The sequence below is a fragment of the Littorina saxatilis genome, linkage group LG16 (assembly GCF_037325665.1).
Source record: "Littorina saxatilis isolate snail1 linkage group LG16, US_GU_Lsax_2.0, whole genome shotgun sequence".
Taxonomy (NCBI): Eukaryota; Metazoa; Mollusca; class Gastropoda; order Littorinimorpha; family Littorinidae; genus Littorina; species Littorina saxatilis.
In genome coordinates, this window is record NC_090260.1 from 41361458 (window position 1) to 41378301 (window position 16844).

At 46.4% G+C, this 16844-nt stretch overlaps 1 protein-coding gene across 1 annotated transcript in view; it reads left to right on the plus strand.

Annotated features, from left to right (window-relative positions):
• LOC138951071 (myosin-4-like) overlaps positions 1-16844 on the plus strand; it is a gene marked incomplete in the record, with an annotated part of 118350 nt that overhangs the window by 75713 nt on the left and 25793 nt on the right. Inside the window, 7 exon segments of the mRNA XM_070322737.1 lie at positions 2142-2216; positions 4239-4423; positions 6321-6374; positions 7117-7233; positions 8710-8829; positions 9457-9660; positions 10608-10718. Coding sequence (XP_070178838.1) covers positions 2142-2216; positions 4239-4423; positions 6321-6374; positions 7117-7233; positions 8710-8829; positions 9457-9660; positions 10608-10718 — 866 coding nt within the window.

Here is a 16844-nt window from a genome sequence, read left to right on the forward strand (position 1 = left end):
GTGCCGTTGTAGTGCAAGTGCACTACAAAGGCACTGCACCCAGTGCCGATAAGCGACAGCATTTTGTTCCACCATCTAAAATGTCACGTGACGTCGCTGCGAGCGAGTGAAGATATATCTCCGAGGTATGAGGGAATACTTTATCCCGCTGCACAACAGGAGTTTATTTTTCACTTCTCTTTGGTCGTAGCGGTGTGTAAGTAGAGGTTACATGCCGAGTCTCAGTGATTATCAAAAATAATGGTCGAAGTTAGCGGATCATGAAAAATGCGAGCTTTAGCGAGCTTTTTCATGACCGCGAACTGAGACCATTATTTTTGATAATCACTGAGACGAGGTGTGTAACCTCTTTATTCCTCCTTTCTTCAGTTATTCAAAGAAAAGAGGAGGTTTTTTGCGAAAGTTTGATCGAATCCTATTCACTCAACCAGTCAACCTGCGCAGGCGATCGATTAATGCGCGGTTGTATAGTTCCGTGCAAATCATTCCATTCTGTTAACACTTCTTGTCAGTTTTCCTATTTTGGACTAAAATCAAGTACACAGATATGCTGTTATTCTGCTGTGGCGGCAAAGGCAGATATTGTGTGTTCTGTATATGTTTTGGTATCGGTTAGGATAATGTTCTTTCGTCAAATGGGACTAGCAGACGAACTTTTGCACCCGTGTTCCAACGTTAAAAACTGTATGAAGTTAAGTTTTCTGGGGAAAATAGTGTATGAAACCGCTTTATGTTGTTTAAATTGATGAGATGTGTGCATTTGGTTGCGTGTGATCTGTTTGTTGAAAACTGACCGTCGGATTGCAGTCTGTTGTCGAAGAAACTGAGTGAAAAGAAGGGGAACTACTCTTGTCGCTAGACAAAGTATGAGTTACTTGCCTTGGGAAATTGCTTGTGATGAACGTCTGATCTAGATTCAGAAAACAACCGAACTCATGGATTTTATATGGAGATTCATGTGTTCAGGCCTGTAGTTGTTAATTTAAATGCGGTATGTTTGTATTGTTTGCTCCAGAGATGTATACTTCGTACATTAGAGCGTTCGGAACTTTTCAGTCGCAAAAAGTAGTACCGAAACAGAACAACCTCTCAACCCATTGCACTATCGAGGATTCAGGCTGTTGCTGGGTCGTTATTTGTTTGGTTGCTGGGTCATTATCGAAAAATAACTACCCCTACAAGTTTACAGAGGTAAAGAAGCAGAGGGGGGAATAATACCTTCTCTCTCTCTCTCTCTCTCTCTCTCTCTCTCTCTCTCTCTCTCTCTCTCTCTCTCTCTCTCTCTCTCTCTCTCTCTCTCTCTCTCTCTCTCTCTCTCTCTCTCTCTCTCTCTCTCTCCCCCCTTTCCCTTATAATGCACACTGAAGCGTGAACTTGGGGTCTGCTTTAACTAATATCACTGTGTCTTTGGGACAATGAAAGCAGAAAGGATAAACAATTTTTAAAAAAATAAGAATAAAGGTAGCGAGGATACAAACGAAGACAGATATGATTGGGATAGAATTGTAGAGATCATTTGTTGGAGCATGAACTTTTTACACCCCCGGTATAGGGGTGTGTATAGGTTTCGCTCGATGTGTTTGTTTGTTTGTGTTCGCATATAGATCTCAAGAATGAACGGACCGATCGTCACCAAACTTGGTGAACAGGTTCTATACATTCCTGAGACGGTCCTTACAAAAATTGGGACCAGTCAAACGCACGGTTAGGGAGTTATTGGTGGATTAAGATTCTACAAGGAGTTATAGAGGCACATATTAATGGTCCAAGGGAAATAACCTTCTCAGTTGGTGGCAGTGAGAATGGTTATTTCCCTTTGACCAACGGGGGTGTTTTTCCTACCTCCTCGGAGGAATTTCTTGTTCTGTCTAGATTCTATTCATATATTGATCCACTTCCATTTTGATTTATTTTTGCCAACTTTTTTTTTTTTTTTTTTTTTTTTTTCTCAGTGCTTTGACGTTTCAAGCTTCTGAGTGTTTGTTACTTGTTTGTTATGTGTGTTTGTCTTCCAGTCATGACATCACAACAGCTTCAGTCGTTTGCATTTCCCTTCCTTGTATCACTGTTGTTTGTTCCTCTGGTTTAATTGATTTTAGTCCTTGTGTGTTTATTGACTTCCATTTTTAAAAATGCTGTAGGTATAGAGTCAAATGACTTTGAAATGGATCAGTCAATATCTGATGACCTTGAGGTGGAGGTCGAGCCAAGGGCAGGTAATCGGGGCAATATGTAACCCAGGTTGCACACACATTATAATTGTGTGAGACATTTGAGATAAAATAATCATTGTAATCAAATATCAATTAAATATGATAAACAGGTTTTTTTTTGTGAAGATGTATCTATTTTGTGTTCCAGTGTGAAGGGCTTCAAATCTAGTGCCGGCTTTGACAATTGTACATTATAACGCTTGTTGGTTTTGCTATTGTACCTGCACTTACTTTGGCCCTTTGCCCCCAGATAGGCCATTGAGGACGTTTCCCCATGCAGTCTCTGCTCTGGGCTGTTTTTTCCACTTCTGTCCAGCTGTTGCCTGCCTCTTCTGTTCTGCCTCTGTGTCTTTCTGCTTCTGTCCAGCTGTTGCCTGCCTCTTCTGTTCTGCCTCTGTGTCTTCTTTCTGCTTCTGTCCAGCTGTTGCCATCCTCTTCTGTTCTGCCTCTGTGTCTTCTTTCTGCTTCTGTCCAGCTGTTGCCTGCCTCTTCTGTTCTGCCTCTGTGTCTTCTTTCTGCTTCTGTCCAGCTGTTGCCTGCCTCTTCTGTTCTGCCTCTGTGTCTTCTTTCTGCTTCTGTCCAACTGTTGCCTGCCTCTTCTGTTCTGCCTCTGTGTCTTTCTGCTTCTGTCCAGCTGTTGCCTGCCTCTTCTGTTCTGCCTCTGTGTCTTTCTGCTTCTGTCCAGCTGTTGCCTGCCTCTTCTGTTCTGCCTCTGTGTCTTTCTGCTTCTGTCCAGCTGTTGCCTGCCTCTTCTGTTCTGCCTCTGTGTCTTCTTTCTGCTTCTGTCCAGCTGTTGCCTGCCTCTTCTGTTCTGCCTCTGTGTCTTTCTGCTTCTGTCCAGCTGTTGCCTGCCTCTTCTGTTCTGCCTCTGTGTCTTCTTTCTGCTTCTGTCCAGCTGTTGCCTGCCTCTTCTGTTCTGCCTCTGTGTCTTTCTGCTTCTGTCCAGCTGTTGCCTGCCTCTTCTGTTCTGCCTCTGTGTCTTCTTTCTGCTTCTGTCCAGCTGTTGCCTGCCTCTTCTGTTCTGCCTCTGTGTCTTTCTGCTTCTGTCCAGCTGTTGGCTGCCTCTTCTGTTCTGCTTCTGTGTCTTCTTTCTGCTTCTGTCCAGCTGTTGGCTGCCTCTTCTGTTCTGCCTCTGTGTCTTCTTTCTGCTTCTGTCCAGCTGTTGCCTGCCTCTTCTGTTCTGCCTCTGTGTCTTCTTTCTGCTACTAAAATTGTATGCTGTATGTAAAGTGTATGTTTTTCTTCATCAATGGCATAAAGTAATCTAACAGAAGTGATGAAGGTTTTTATGTTAGCGTGATGCATTATTTACACTGGTTTTCTTGTGAAAAAAAGGTTGGTTGGTTGGTTGTTGCTTTTTGGGTCCAGCGGACCATATAGGCCAAATCAGGACCCCACAAGTTGAACATTACACATTTAAATTAAACCAATTTTACTGAACAAAATTAGGAACGTCACCCGAAGGGAACATAAAAGCTAAATTGAAACCCAACGTGTCAAGGATTTAAGAAAGGAAAAAATAAAAAATAAATATATACATGTATATAAATGATACATGACGGTTATGTAAATTGTAATCACCATGTTAAGCAATTTTGATTCCCAGTGCTGTGAAACCTCCCTATTTCACTACCACCCTATAAGGCCAAACAAAAATATATGTTGGTTTAGGGTAACTTGACCCAAAAAGATAACAGAAAACTCTTAGGTTAGCCTCAATTCTCACTGATTTTGCTGTATTTCCGCAATGCATTAATTGGACTATTTAATTATAGAACATTTATATAACAGGTAGGTCGATCAGCTTTTATTTTTTATTTTTTATTCTTTTTAAAAAATTTAGTCGATTTTAAAGGAGGTTACTTTCCTTAATGTGCCAAAAGTTTTTGTTTGTTTGAAAAATGAAAAAATAGGGTCGGTCGGGTAAAAATGAAGAGAATAAAAAGAACGTAGTCTTGGTTAAGATAAAAAGGAGAAGGAAGAAAACAAAGCCAATAAAAGATCTGACACATTGATGACACACAGGCAAGGAGTTTGCGGAGGTTGCGATACAGGACGAGGGCGGTGACCCAGCCTCAGCGCTTGTGGAAGAGAACAAGCTGAAGACTCCCGGCACACGACAGAGCCGACGTTCCAGATCTACCCTCGCCCCGGTGGAGGAGTTTGACGGCTATGAAGACTCTTTTGACCTCGATGACGAACAGTCCTGGGTGAGAGAGAGACAGACAGAGACAGAGAGAGAAAGAGACAGACAGACAGAGAGAGAAAGAGACAGACAGACATACAGACAGAGGGAGTGATAAAAAAAGAGAGAGAGGGAGAGAGACAGAGACAGACAGACAGAGGGAGAGAGAGAGAGAGACAGACAGACAGAGAGAGAGACAGAGCGAGAGAGAGAAAGAGAGAGACAGATAGAGAGACAGACAGACACAGGGAGAGAGAGACAGACAGACAGAGGGAGAGAGAGAGACAGACAGACAGACACAGGGAGAGAGAGACAGACAGACAGAGGGAGAGAGACAGACAGACAGACAGACAGAAAGGGAGAGAGACAGACAGAGTGAGAGACAGACAGAGTGAGAGACAGACAGAGTGAGAGACAGACAGAGTGAGAGACAGACAGAGGGAGAGACAGACAGAGGGAGAGAGTGAGAGAGAGACAGACAGACAGACAGAGAGAGAGAGCTCCATGATGAACAGGCCCGGGTGAGAGAGGGGAGGGAGAGATTACTCAGAACTTTATTACGAATGAATGAAGGTTTTAGGGTTACCCTAATCTTCCAACCTGTACTTTTAACAGGTACAGAGAATACAGATGATTTCTCCGTATTTTGTACGCATGATTGTGAAGAATACACTCAGTACGGTCAGTCGGGAAAAAAATACGACGAGAAACAGTACGAGTCCTAGACTGCTTTTCTTCACAAACGAAACCCGAAGTGACCCAGTGTGTTGACACATGATGATAGTGTTTGTCAGTATAAACAATTGCAAGAAGCATTTTTGTTTAATCCAATCCAATCAATGACGCTTATATCGCGCATATTCCGTGGGTACAGTTCTAGGCGCTCTGCAGTGATGCCGTGTGAGATGACATTTTATACGGCCAGTAATTGCAGCCATTTCGGCGCATATTTACCTTTCACGGCCTATTATTCCAAGTCACACGGGTATAGGTAGACAATTATTAACTGTGCCTAAGCAATTTTGCCAGGAAAGACCCTTTTGTCAATCGTGGGATCTTTAACGTGCACACCCAATGTAGTGTACACGGGGGGGAGTTTGGACACCGAAGAGAGTCTGCACACAAAGTTGACTCTGAAATAAATTTCCGCCGAACCTGGGATCGAACTCACGCTGACAGCGGCCAACTGAATACAAATCCAGCGCGCTACCAACTGAGCTATATCCCCGCCCCAGTGTTTAATGTGAAAGGTGCGGCAGGCGTGTCTGCAGCGTGTTTAAATCATGGATGGTCAAATGCTGAGTGGAGTATTGCTCATATTTTTGAAAATACACCTAGTTTGTTTTAGAATACATGTACTCCAAGTGAAAGGCAGTGACCTGGGGTTCCCAGGTCTGAGAATAATTGTAAATGCAAGCAAAGAGAGGTTGATTGGGGGGGGGGGGGGGGGGGAGGGGGGGGGGGGGGGGGGGGAAACAGAGAAAAAGAATTGGGAAAGAGCTAGCTAGGATAGATGTTGAACAATCATGCATGTGTCATATTGCAGAGAAAGAAGACAGAGATGGAGGGATAAAATCAAATCAAATAATATTTTATTTTACAGGGGTTGTGACATGAGTGAAAAAGGGATGAGGAGGGCAGTAGGGAGATGGAGTGAGAGACGAAGGGGGGTGGCGAGGGAGCGAGAGAGACAGATTTTATAATTTTGCTTTAGTTTTGCCCACATAGATCAGAAGCATATAAGACCTGTAAGCATATATATTGAGCGCTTCTCAGAGCATATGGTAGATTGTTACAAAACATCACTTTGAATAAAAATGTACAAGTTACGCCTTACCGGAGATGGTACTCTGGAAGAGAAGGCGGTGGGGTCATTGGATTTGAACAAAATCAAAACATTTGTGTATTTTGTTGTTGTTCAGTCCACTGTGGCCAAGGATCAGCTACAGGGAAGATTTTCGCAGTACAGACGCATCGTGAGTACATCCTATGTATTCCTTTGACTGTTCTTCTTCTTGGCGTTCGTTGCTCTGACTGTTGATATCGGCCCTCGGGCCTCTGAGAATACTACATGGCTTGCTGTCTCGTACCAGATTTTTACGCGAGTTACTTTTTGAAATATTGAAATGCGAGCAGAAGCTGAAGGGTTGCCGGGTATATATGCTTCCCCTGAAAGCTGTGAATGGCTGCCTTATATGGCTGGGTAAAAAACGGACATACACGTAAAAAAGTGGGAGTTTGATCCTATGAACGCTGAAGTTGTCCTGCATGCCACAGGCACAGGGCATAGCGGGCAGAGCGGGCATAGAGTCATTCCTGTCTGCTCTCGCCCCCTCTGCAAGGGATACATTTAAGGAACAGTACTAATGTTTCATGTCGAAATAAAGATGTTTATAATTTTTTATGCATAATGTTTGTAATGATATTGTTCACATTTATGTTTCTCATAAGATTATATCGTCTCCTCGCATTGATGCGCTTTGCAAGGCTTTTGTTCCAGTGATGCCGACTGTTTTGCATTTCAGTGTCGCTTGAAACTGCAGGAGGCAGAGGATGCAGCCAAGGCATAACGGGCAGAAAGTCATGTGTCTAATGATGCGGACTGTTTTCCATTTCAGTGTCGCGTGAAGCTGCAAGAGGCAGAGGATGCAGCCAAGACTCAGGACATAACGGGCAGAAAGTCATGTGTCTAATGATGCCGACTGTTTTCCATTTCAGTGTCGCGTGAAGCTGCAAGAGGCAGAGGAGCAGCGACAGCTAACGGTGGCCAAAACACAGCGCAAAGTTCAGCTGCTCAAGGCTCAGTTTGTGGAACATAAGACCAAGTGGGAAACGGTCAGTATGCTTCCTGCATCATCCGTAAAGATCCACACCCTCATTGTCATACAAAGGGAAGTAATTCACATAGACAGAACACAAGACCATGTTGGAAACGGCCAGTACACTTCTTGCATCATCCGTAAAGCTTAACACTCGCATTGTCGTACAAAGGGAAGTATAATTCACAAAGACAGAACACAAGACCAAGTTGGAAACGGTCAGTACACTTCTTGCATCATCTGTAAAGCTTAACACTCGCATTGTTGTACAAAGGGAAGTAATTCACACATGTGACCCTCCACCACGGAATGAGTCGGATGTCACCTCGCGCAGTTCTGCGCTAGGCCTAATATACGTCCGGGGGTTGTAAGGTTTCAGTGTGAGGGACACCGTAGTCACAGGCTTATAACTCGAACAGTTTTCGCTCTTTTCTAAAACTTTTTTTCCACTTGATAGAGCATAACAAAATCTTAAAGAAAATGTAAAAATGTAAAAATCATGCAAAGGTGACATATGCGACTCATTCCGTGGTGGAGGGTCACATATGTTCACTTGTCCAGAGCTGCCAGCTGCTACACCTCAGCGTAGCATGCTAATTTTAAGAGCAATTACTATGCTAAGCAAAAAATTGTACGCAAACGTATTAGGGCGTGAAAAAATGAACACACGCATGCAGTAAAGAAAAATGGATAACGGCTCCCATACTGTACCGTGTACGGCAGCTTGCTTCCCCCAGTGAGAAAGCAGCCGACATTTTCATGAGGATAAATTAAATCTCACAAGACTAAATGAACTTAACCTAGTTGGCAGTGCTATCTGGATTACAATCAACACACTTTCGAGGCGTGCGGCCAGCTTTGCAAAGCATCCTTCGCGTAGTCAACTTCGCCCAATTAAGGACTGGGTGGCCGAATGGTAACGCACTTGCGCTCGGAAGCGAGATGTTGCGAGTTCGACCCTGGGTCAGGGCGTTAGCAATTTTCTCCCCCCTTTCCTAACCTTGGTGGTGGGTTCTAGTGCTAGTCTTTCGGATGAGACGAAAAACCGAGGTCCCTTTGTGTACACTACATTGGGGTGTGCACGTTAAAGATCCCACGATTGACATAAGGGTCTTTCCTGGCAAAATTGTATAGGCAAAGATAAAAATGTCCACCAAAATACCCGTGTGACTTGGAATAATAGGCCGTGAAAAGGATATGCGCCGAAATGGCTGCGATCTGCTGGCCGATGTGAATGCGTGATGTATTGTGTAAATATTCCATCTTACACGGCATAAATAAATCCCTGCGCCTGGAATATGTGCGCGATATAAAATAAAAAATAAAAAATAAATGCCTGCGCTTAGAACTGTACCCACGGAATACGCTCGATATAAGCCTCATATTGATTGATTGATTGATTGATTGATTGATTGATTGATTGATTGATTGAATTAATGCAAGGCTATACACACAACAGTATGTAGAATGTTGCCCTGTGTGTTACGTACAGGAGCGCAGGGTGCTGATAGACCAAGTGGAGCAGGCTCAGTCACTGCAGGGAGACGCTGAGAAAGAGGCCGACCAGGCCATGACTCAGCTAGAGGACTTCATCACTGAGCAGGAGAAACTGGTATGTTTGTGTGTGTCTGTGTGTGAATGTGTGTGTGTGTGAGACGCCGAGAAAGAGGCCGACCAGGCTATGACTCAGCTAGAGGACTTCATCACTGAGCAGGAGAAACTGGTATGTGTGTGTGTGAATGTGTGTGTGTGTGAGACGCCGAGAAAGAGGCCGACCAGGCCATGACTCAGCTAGAGGACTTCATCACTGAGCAGGAGAAACTGGTATGTTTGTGTGTGTCTGTGTGTGAATGTGTGTGTGTGTGAGACGCTGAGAAAGAGGCCGACCAGGCCATGACTCAGCTAGAGGACTTCATCACTGAGCAGGAGAGACTCAAGTATGTGTGTGTGTGTGTGTGTGTGTGTGTGTGTGTGTGTGTGTGCGCGTGTGTGTGTGTGTGTGTGCGTGCGTGTGTGTGTGTGTGTGTGTGTGTGTGTGTGTGTGTGTGTGTGTGTGTGTACAAACCTGTGGATCAGAGCTTCATAGCATAACTTGTAATAACTTCAGACTGCATATCAAAACTGCAGACAATATGTGGTTGTCTCCCTTCCACTGCTGATGATAAGTTAATCATTCCAAGATTAGTACAGAGAAAAAAGCGAAATCAACCAAAAAAGGGCAAATATTTTTTCTCTTCAGGAGGAGGAGGAGGAGGTTCGTCGTTCAGCCATCCTTAGCGGACACTCAGGATCCGCCCCCCTCACCCCCGGCAACCTGACGCCCATCACCAAGACGCCAAGTCCTGCTGCCGGTGCCTCCGCACAGGCCACGCCCCGTGAGAGCCGCACCACCCAGCACTCAGACGAGCTGCAGAAGCTGATGCAGCAGACAGACGACGCTAAGGTAATAATAATAATAATAATCATAAAACATTCTTTTATAGCGCTGTTCACCGCCGAATGGCAGTCTCATGGCGCTTTACATTAGACATTAAAATTTAACATTTTACATAAAAAGTTTTCTCGTAAGAAATAACGTACAAGCATTAAAAGCAATAGGCAACATGATACCAAAAGGCAACTTGCCCTATCTGGCGCCAGCCACGAAATCACGCTATAAATCCACATTATCTCGCGGGCATGTTTTGAGAGCTCTGTGAGAGGTTGCGTCTTAGAGCATATGCTTCGCCTTGAAAATGGGGAATTTGCACTGTGCAGCTGTGGGCTGCACTATGCCGCAAGAATTATCCTAAAGTTCGTCCAAATTACCGAAGCATGGAACACAAAGGAAGGGCGATTGAGTTTTGTTTTTTAATATAAGCCAGAGCCCCCTTACAGAAAAAAAGGCCCTGTGGCGAGCCTCGCAGCGAGGTTGCAGCGAGATCGCAGCGAGGTTGCTGCGAGGCTGTAATTTACCATGCAAATTAGGTTTGCTGCGACTAAGTCACAGCTAGCTGCGATGTAGTTATATATTCTAATATGGAGATCCCACCCGCGAGCTTGATGTAATGGGGTCGCCCCTATAGCTGCGATGTTCCCTGCGAGCTTGCCGCGACCTAGTTGCGGCTAGCCGCGATGTCCTGGACCCCTTACTGTGTGAGCTTGCTGCGACCAGGTCACAGCTAGGCGCGATGTTCCTGGGATCATGCTGCGGCTTGTCGTGATCTAGTCGCAGCTAGCTGTGATCTAGTCGTGGCAAGCCGCGATGTCTTATTTGACCCAAGCAGGTTACAGCTAGCCGCGACCAGGTCGCAGCTAGCCGCGTTAACCCGAACCTGTTCCTGCTATAGCTGACTTAATGTGTAAACACTGTTCAAACCATTTATTGACGTTGACCTTTTGTTGTGACAGGCGCAGGAGCTGAGAGAGCGTCTGGTAGGAACCAAGTCAGCGCCCCCTGGTGTCGACGCCCTGACAACCACCGCCAACAAGGGGCAGACGACCAGTGTCCATGAAGCTCAGGTTGGAAGAGGGCTTATTTCCCTTGTTGTGTGAGAGTGTGTGGCGAGAGGGTGGGGGGGGGGGGGGGGGGTGTGTATGGGGGAGGGGTGAGAGTTCATGTTGGGGGGGGGGGGGGGTTATAGGGAGGAAAGCTTGTGTGTGTGTGTGTATGCGCGTGTTTGTGTCCATGAGAGAGAGAGTTTTGATTCAAAATATCATTTCTTGTTTCAATTTTTAATTTTTAGAAAGACCAAACTTTTGATTCCTTTCCCAAACCTAATGAGCCTTTCAGCAAATCTCAGCTGAGAATATTTCCCATCATGCTCTGCCATACCAAAACTATGTCTAGCTTCAGCGAGCCAAAACAGCAGCAGCAAGATTCACCGACTTCACCGCCGTGCCTGTGGTCAAGGGGAGCCAACTCTTGCGGCTTGCCGCCATGGATTCCATCCTGGAGGGCATGACTGTTCCCGTCATTTACGGCAAAGGGGGCCAGGTGGGGCTCTTCGACATCGTTCAAGGACTGATAACTCCGTTTGCAAACCTGGCCGATCCCAGTTACATAAGTCTGAGGGCGACAACCTTCCTGACCCCTGAAGGTCAACTTGTGGTGACTGACCCCATGACCGCAGCGGAGGGCGCTGAGAAAGGATTGATGGCGGTGGAGGTGCGAGCATCCCATACGAGCGCGGCCCCGGTCAGTCGAGCTGCTAGCGGAGGTCTCAGACCAGACGGAAGTACGGGGATTTTACAAAGCGGCTGACCTTCACCGGTCCGAAGCCCAACGCGACAGGTCTCCTTCGTTCCCCGTGAAGGCCTGGCTCCCGCCCCGTCCCCGCAGGAATCCGCCCTGTTGCCGAGAATGTCCAGGCTGAGATGATCGCGCACAGCGGAGGGCATGGCCTCTGACCTCCCCGTTGTCATGGAAACGACCTTGCCCTTGGCGCAGGAGTCGGCGCTGGACAGCATGCGGAAGATGCTGATGGAGGAGAACCTGTTACCGCGACAACAGCTGACGCTGGACTCAGAGCTCCGCCATGTCCAAGATCAGGGGGGACAACTGGCTGGTGAAGGGAGAGAAGCGGGGGAGTACAGCAGGGGGGACAAGTGGCTGGTGAAGGGAGCGAAGTGGTAGTACAGTAGGGGGGACAAGTGGCTGGTGAAGGGAGAGAAGCGGGAGTACAGCAGGGGGGACAAGTGGCTGGTGAAGGGAGAGAAGCGGGAGTACAGCAGGGGAGACAAGTAGCTTGTGAAGGGAGAGAAGCGGGAGTACAGCAGGGGGAGGCAGACGGGACCATGCAGTCGCGGCTTGACGAGCGAGGAGATGCTGAGAACCATGACGGTCTTCACCCTGGCGTCGCAGCTATCCCACGAGGCCTTGAAGCTCGGTGTTCGCCCCGACAGCATTTTCCGCAACTTTGGTCGTCTGGACACCGACACGCTGACTCCCACATCGTCCCCCACGCAAAGGCCATCCCGAGGGAGCGTCAAGGAACACCACTGCTGCTGACCTGCTGCCCTCGGTACTGAAGAGTTGTGTGGATTGGCGCATGGCACTTGATTGGCATTGGTGTTTGTCTTCATCGAGTGGGATCCTATATGCACTGAAGAGTTGTGTGAACAAGGCTAATTTGCACAGCGCACTTGGTTGGTGTATTGGTGTTTGTTTTCATCGAGTGGGATTTTGTACACTGAGTTGAACAATTGGCTGCTACTAAAACTACACACCTTTGTTTGTTGAATTTCCATCCATCTTTGAAATAACATGTTGAAAGATTTGTGTACACGCTGAAGTGAACATTTTTCTTGACACTACGTCTGCAAGCGTTATGATCACTTTGTGTTGAATTTTCAGCCATCTCTAAAATCACCTGTTGAAAGCAAAGAAAGGTGTGGAATGTTTGCAGTACAGTCTTGTCCCCAGGTACCTGGTGTACTAGCTAGCACTTGTTTGAATTGACACAGCTCACTCTACGAAAAAACGAAAAAACAGAGTTGATTCAACTTACAAACAAATTAACCTGAATTTGCAACTTCAAACTTAATTGTGTGTATTTAAAACTTTTGAAAGAAAAATTGTTTTAATGTCAATGTTATATTTCCCAGCAAAATGGCTTTGAGAGTCACTGTGATCATATGTGACCCTCCACCACGAAATGAGTCGCATGTCACGTTTGCATGATTTTCATATTTTTACATTTTCCTAAAGAGTTTGTTATGCTCTATCCAGTGGTAAAACCCGTTTTAGAAAAGAGCGAAAACTGTTTGAGTTATAAGCCTGTGACTAAGGTGACCCTCACACTGTTACAAGACACTCCCCGGACTTATATTGAGCCTAGCGCAGAACCGCGCGAGGTGATATGCGACTCATTTCGTGGTGGAGGGTCACATATTAACTCTATATTCACAGTGTTCAGTATGAGCGGTGTATCTGAGATTTAGTTGTTGATCAGGGTCTGTGGACATTAACTGTTTATTTGAGCACATAGTTCTTTCTCTACAGCATCACTAAGTTCCAGAGCTGATCTATGATTGTTGCTTTCAGCATGTACAACACTAGCACCTTGGTCTATTATTCTAAAACCTTCACTAATGCCTTTCAAAAGAAACTCCCTGTCAGGGTCATTTTTTAGTTCATCTGTCCACACATCTACATGATTAGCAATGCTAGTGACCTTTTCACTGTTGCCTAGCCACTGACATGTGATAGGATTCTGAGGAGCAAGGGACTGTCAAGTTTGTGGCCCACCTTATTGTCTGAAGCTGGCTGCGCGTGTCCCTAGCTTTTGTTGCTGTTGTCGACGTTGCTGGTCATTGCTGCTGCCGCTGATGGGTGTGATGTCGCTCGATGCACTGGTTGCAGACAGACGGAGCAGCAGTGCTCGTATTGGCACCGCTGGGCAAACGAGCAGTGCCCGCGGTTCCACTGCATACACACCTCCTTGCCGCTGGGGCCTACTATGCGTTGTGATGGTCGGGTGGGGCGTGACTGTTGGCGACGGTCGGCGTGTTGCTGGTGGTTTGTAGGTTGTCGCTCCCTCAGTGCTACCATCGCCAAGTGTTGAGAGTCACTGCCCCACCTGAACCCGTACGCTGCTTGGCTGACCCTGTACTGGTGATCGTAGGCCAGCACTGAAGACCAGGTGTAGCGACTGGCAATTTCGCCGAGTTTTCCAGTGTATGCGAGGTAGTCAACGATGCACCGACCCGACAGCCGGCCGGTCTCGATAAGTTTCGCCATAATTCTTGCGTTGGCACTTAGAAACTGGGCAGGCGAAACATTGTCTAGCTTGGTTTTTTGATTGGCGCTCAGTCGAATGAATACGCCCTCTCTAAGCTCGATCTCCTGCTGTTCCGCCTCCCGGAATGTGATGAAGTCTGTTATTTTGAGGGCCTCACCTGAACGTGGCTGTGTGTTCAGAAAAACTGTAGGATCCAGGTCTACACGGCCTCCGTCCAGCGGCGTCGCAGCGCCCGTGCCGGCCGTTGACCTCTGCAATAACTCGTCGAGGGACGTTGCTGCCGTAGCCGCTGTCGTCGCCGGTGATGGCGCCGCTGCCTGCTCTCTTGACAGTGGCCCATCGTCGCCCTGAAGTTCACGTATCAGAGCCAAAGTAGCAACATGGTGGCCCGGCTTTAGTTTGAGTTCAGTCACACTGGCCCTCGTGGCATTTTCCAGTGCGATGCATGTGCGTGTCAAAACCGGCCTCCACCAAAATTTCTGCCACCGTAGAAGGGAGCTGTTTGACCCACTTGTCAAACTTGAATTTGGAACTGTCTCTGTCAGTCATTTTGCACTGCTGCGTATACAAATTTTGAAGTAAAAAGAACTGAGTAAAAATTTCCAAGTCAGCTTTGCTGGCAAAAAACTTTGCTGCTGCTGCGCCGGTGTACAAAAGCTGACTGACTACACTGAATACAAAAGCTAACAATCACATATCCAGGCGTAGGAATATTTTACTCAATAGGCCCTACACACACAACTGCCACACGATACAGGACCCCTCTCACGTGCAGCCCGACCCATCCGCCGAACACACTACTCCAAGGTGTAACCCATCCCGCAGAAGGGACTGACTGGACGATCGAGCGAGCTGAGCGCACTCACACAAATTTAAACTTTATTTATTCTAAATAACACTTTAATAAAAGCTGAGTCTTAATGTATGGAAATGTGGTCAGGGCAATGTTCACAACACATGATTCAGTTACAGCTGATGGGTGCTGTGGCGGGGTGGTAAGACGTCAGGCTCTTAATCGGAAGGTCGAGGGTTCGAATCCCGGCCGCGGCCGCCTGGTGGGTTAAGTGTGGAGATTTTTCCGATCTCCCAGGTCAACTTATGTGCAGACCTGCTAGTGGCTTATCCCCCTTCGTGTGTACACGCAAGCACAAGACCAATTAGTGCGCACGGAAAAGATCCTGTAATCCATGTCAGAATTCGGTGGGTTATAGAAACACGAAAATATCCAGCATGCTTCCTCCGAAAACGGCGTATGGCTGCCTAAATGGCGGGGTAAAAACGGTCATACACGTAAAATTCCACTTGTGCAAAAACACGAGTGTACGTGGGAGTCTAAGCCCATGAGCGAAGAAGAAGAAGAAGAAGAAGAAGTTACAGCTGAGTGAGAAAGGTTAACAGAAATGTGATCAAATTGAACATTTACGTGGAAGGCTTCTCACAGTCTCTTTGGGAACTTAGCAGATATTCAGATACATTTTAATTTCTTCACTAGCTGCCGTTTTCAATTCATTCACTTGTGCAACCACTCTTTTGGCCGGTATGTATATACAATAGTAAAAACAACCGAAGAATACTTTGCATGTTGATTTCTTCATTTGGTTGGGATTCATTTGCAGTCATATACTTAATGTTCTGGGTTTACGTGCAAATATTGAAACACCCAAACATTATACTCATCATATCAGAATGTTTACACATGCAGGTACGAGTATGTTCATGAAAGCTTGATCCAGTCTCTTTCAGGAACAGACATTGGTTTTCCCCACAACCATTGTTCTGGGTTTAGATACACTATCTGAAGTAAAAAAACACAACTAAGCAAGACTTAGCATGTCAAAATTAGATACCCTATCTGAAGAAGAAAAAAAAACTAAACCAGACTGAGCATGTCAACACTCTCTATATGTTCCCCAAACCTCAGCAAACCTCCGACCTGGAGAGCGTAGACGGCGTGGCGGAAGAAGCCACCAAACAAACCGTGGTCATAGAAGAGCTTCTAGATCTTCCGCCAATCGACGGGAGCGCTCCGGACACTTCCGTCTCGCCTTCCATCCAACCCCCGCCCACAGCGGCCACCATCGGTTCCATGCCGGCCCACGATCAACTAGAGACGCCACTGGCCGAGATCGCCGACCTGAATGCCTCGGATTATGCCAAGGGAGACGAGGAGGCGGGAGAAGGAAGCGGAGAGTTGAAGGAGGAGATCAGTAACCTTGAGAAAGGTCACACCAATGTCACCGAGGAGCGACAGGGAATTACGCAGGTCACAGACGGAACGGGGAAAGAAGCTACGCAGGTGGAGGATGGAAGCGAGTCGCAGTCGACGGGGGACAACACTCAAGCGTCGAAATCTACGCAGCCTCCGTCCAAGGTTAGCGACAAGAAGACGTGATGTTTTGTCACCAGCGTGGATTGTGTTTGCCTGCTCCTTGGCAACGTGCGTGCAGTGTGCTTTTGTTTGATGTGGTGCTGGCTTTATCTTCAAGTCCTATTTTGTGTATGGTGTTGCTCTAACGTTTCTCGTGGTGTTGGGATTCTGGTGATTTGACCTTTGTAATTCCCTGAATAGTAGTGTTTCTCGTGGTGTTGGGATTCTGGTGATTTGACCTTTGTAATTCCCTGAATAGTAGTGTTTCTCGTGGTGCTGGGATTCTGGTGATATGACCTTTGTTTGTAATTCTCTGAATAGTCAATATTGTCAATGTTGTTTTATAATTCCTTTATGTTCCCGAATTTGTGTGTGGTGTAACAACTAACCTTTGGTGTGGTTTTGTGTTTCTTGATATTTCCTCACAGTGTCTGGTGTCAACTTATAAGCTCAACCTTGCTTGTTGTGATTTCTGTTCTGTTTTATTAGTTTGTGTTCTGTAAATCCTTTCTAATAAACCTGTTTTCGTTTTTGTGG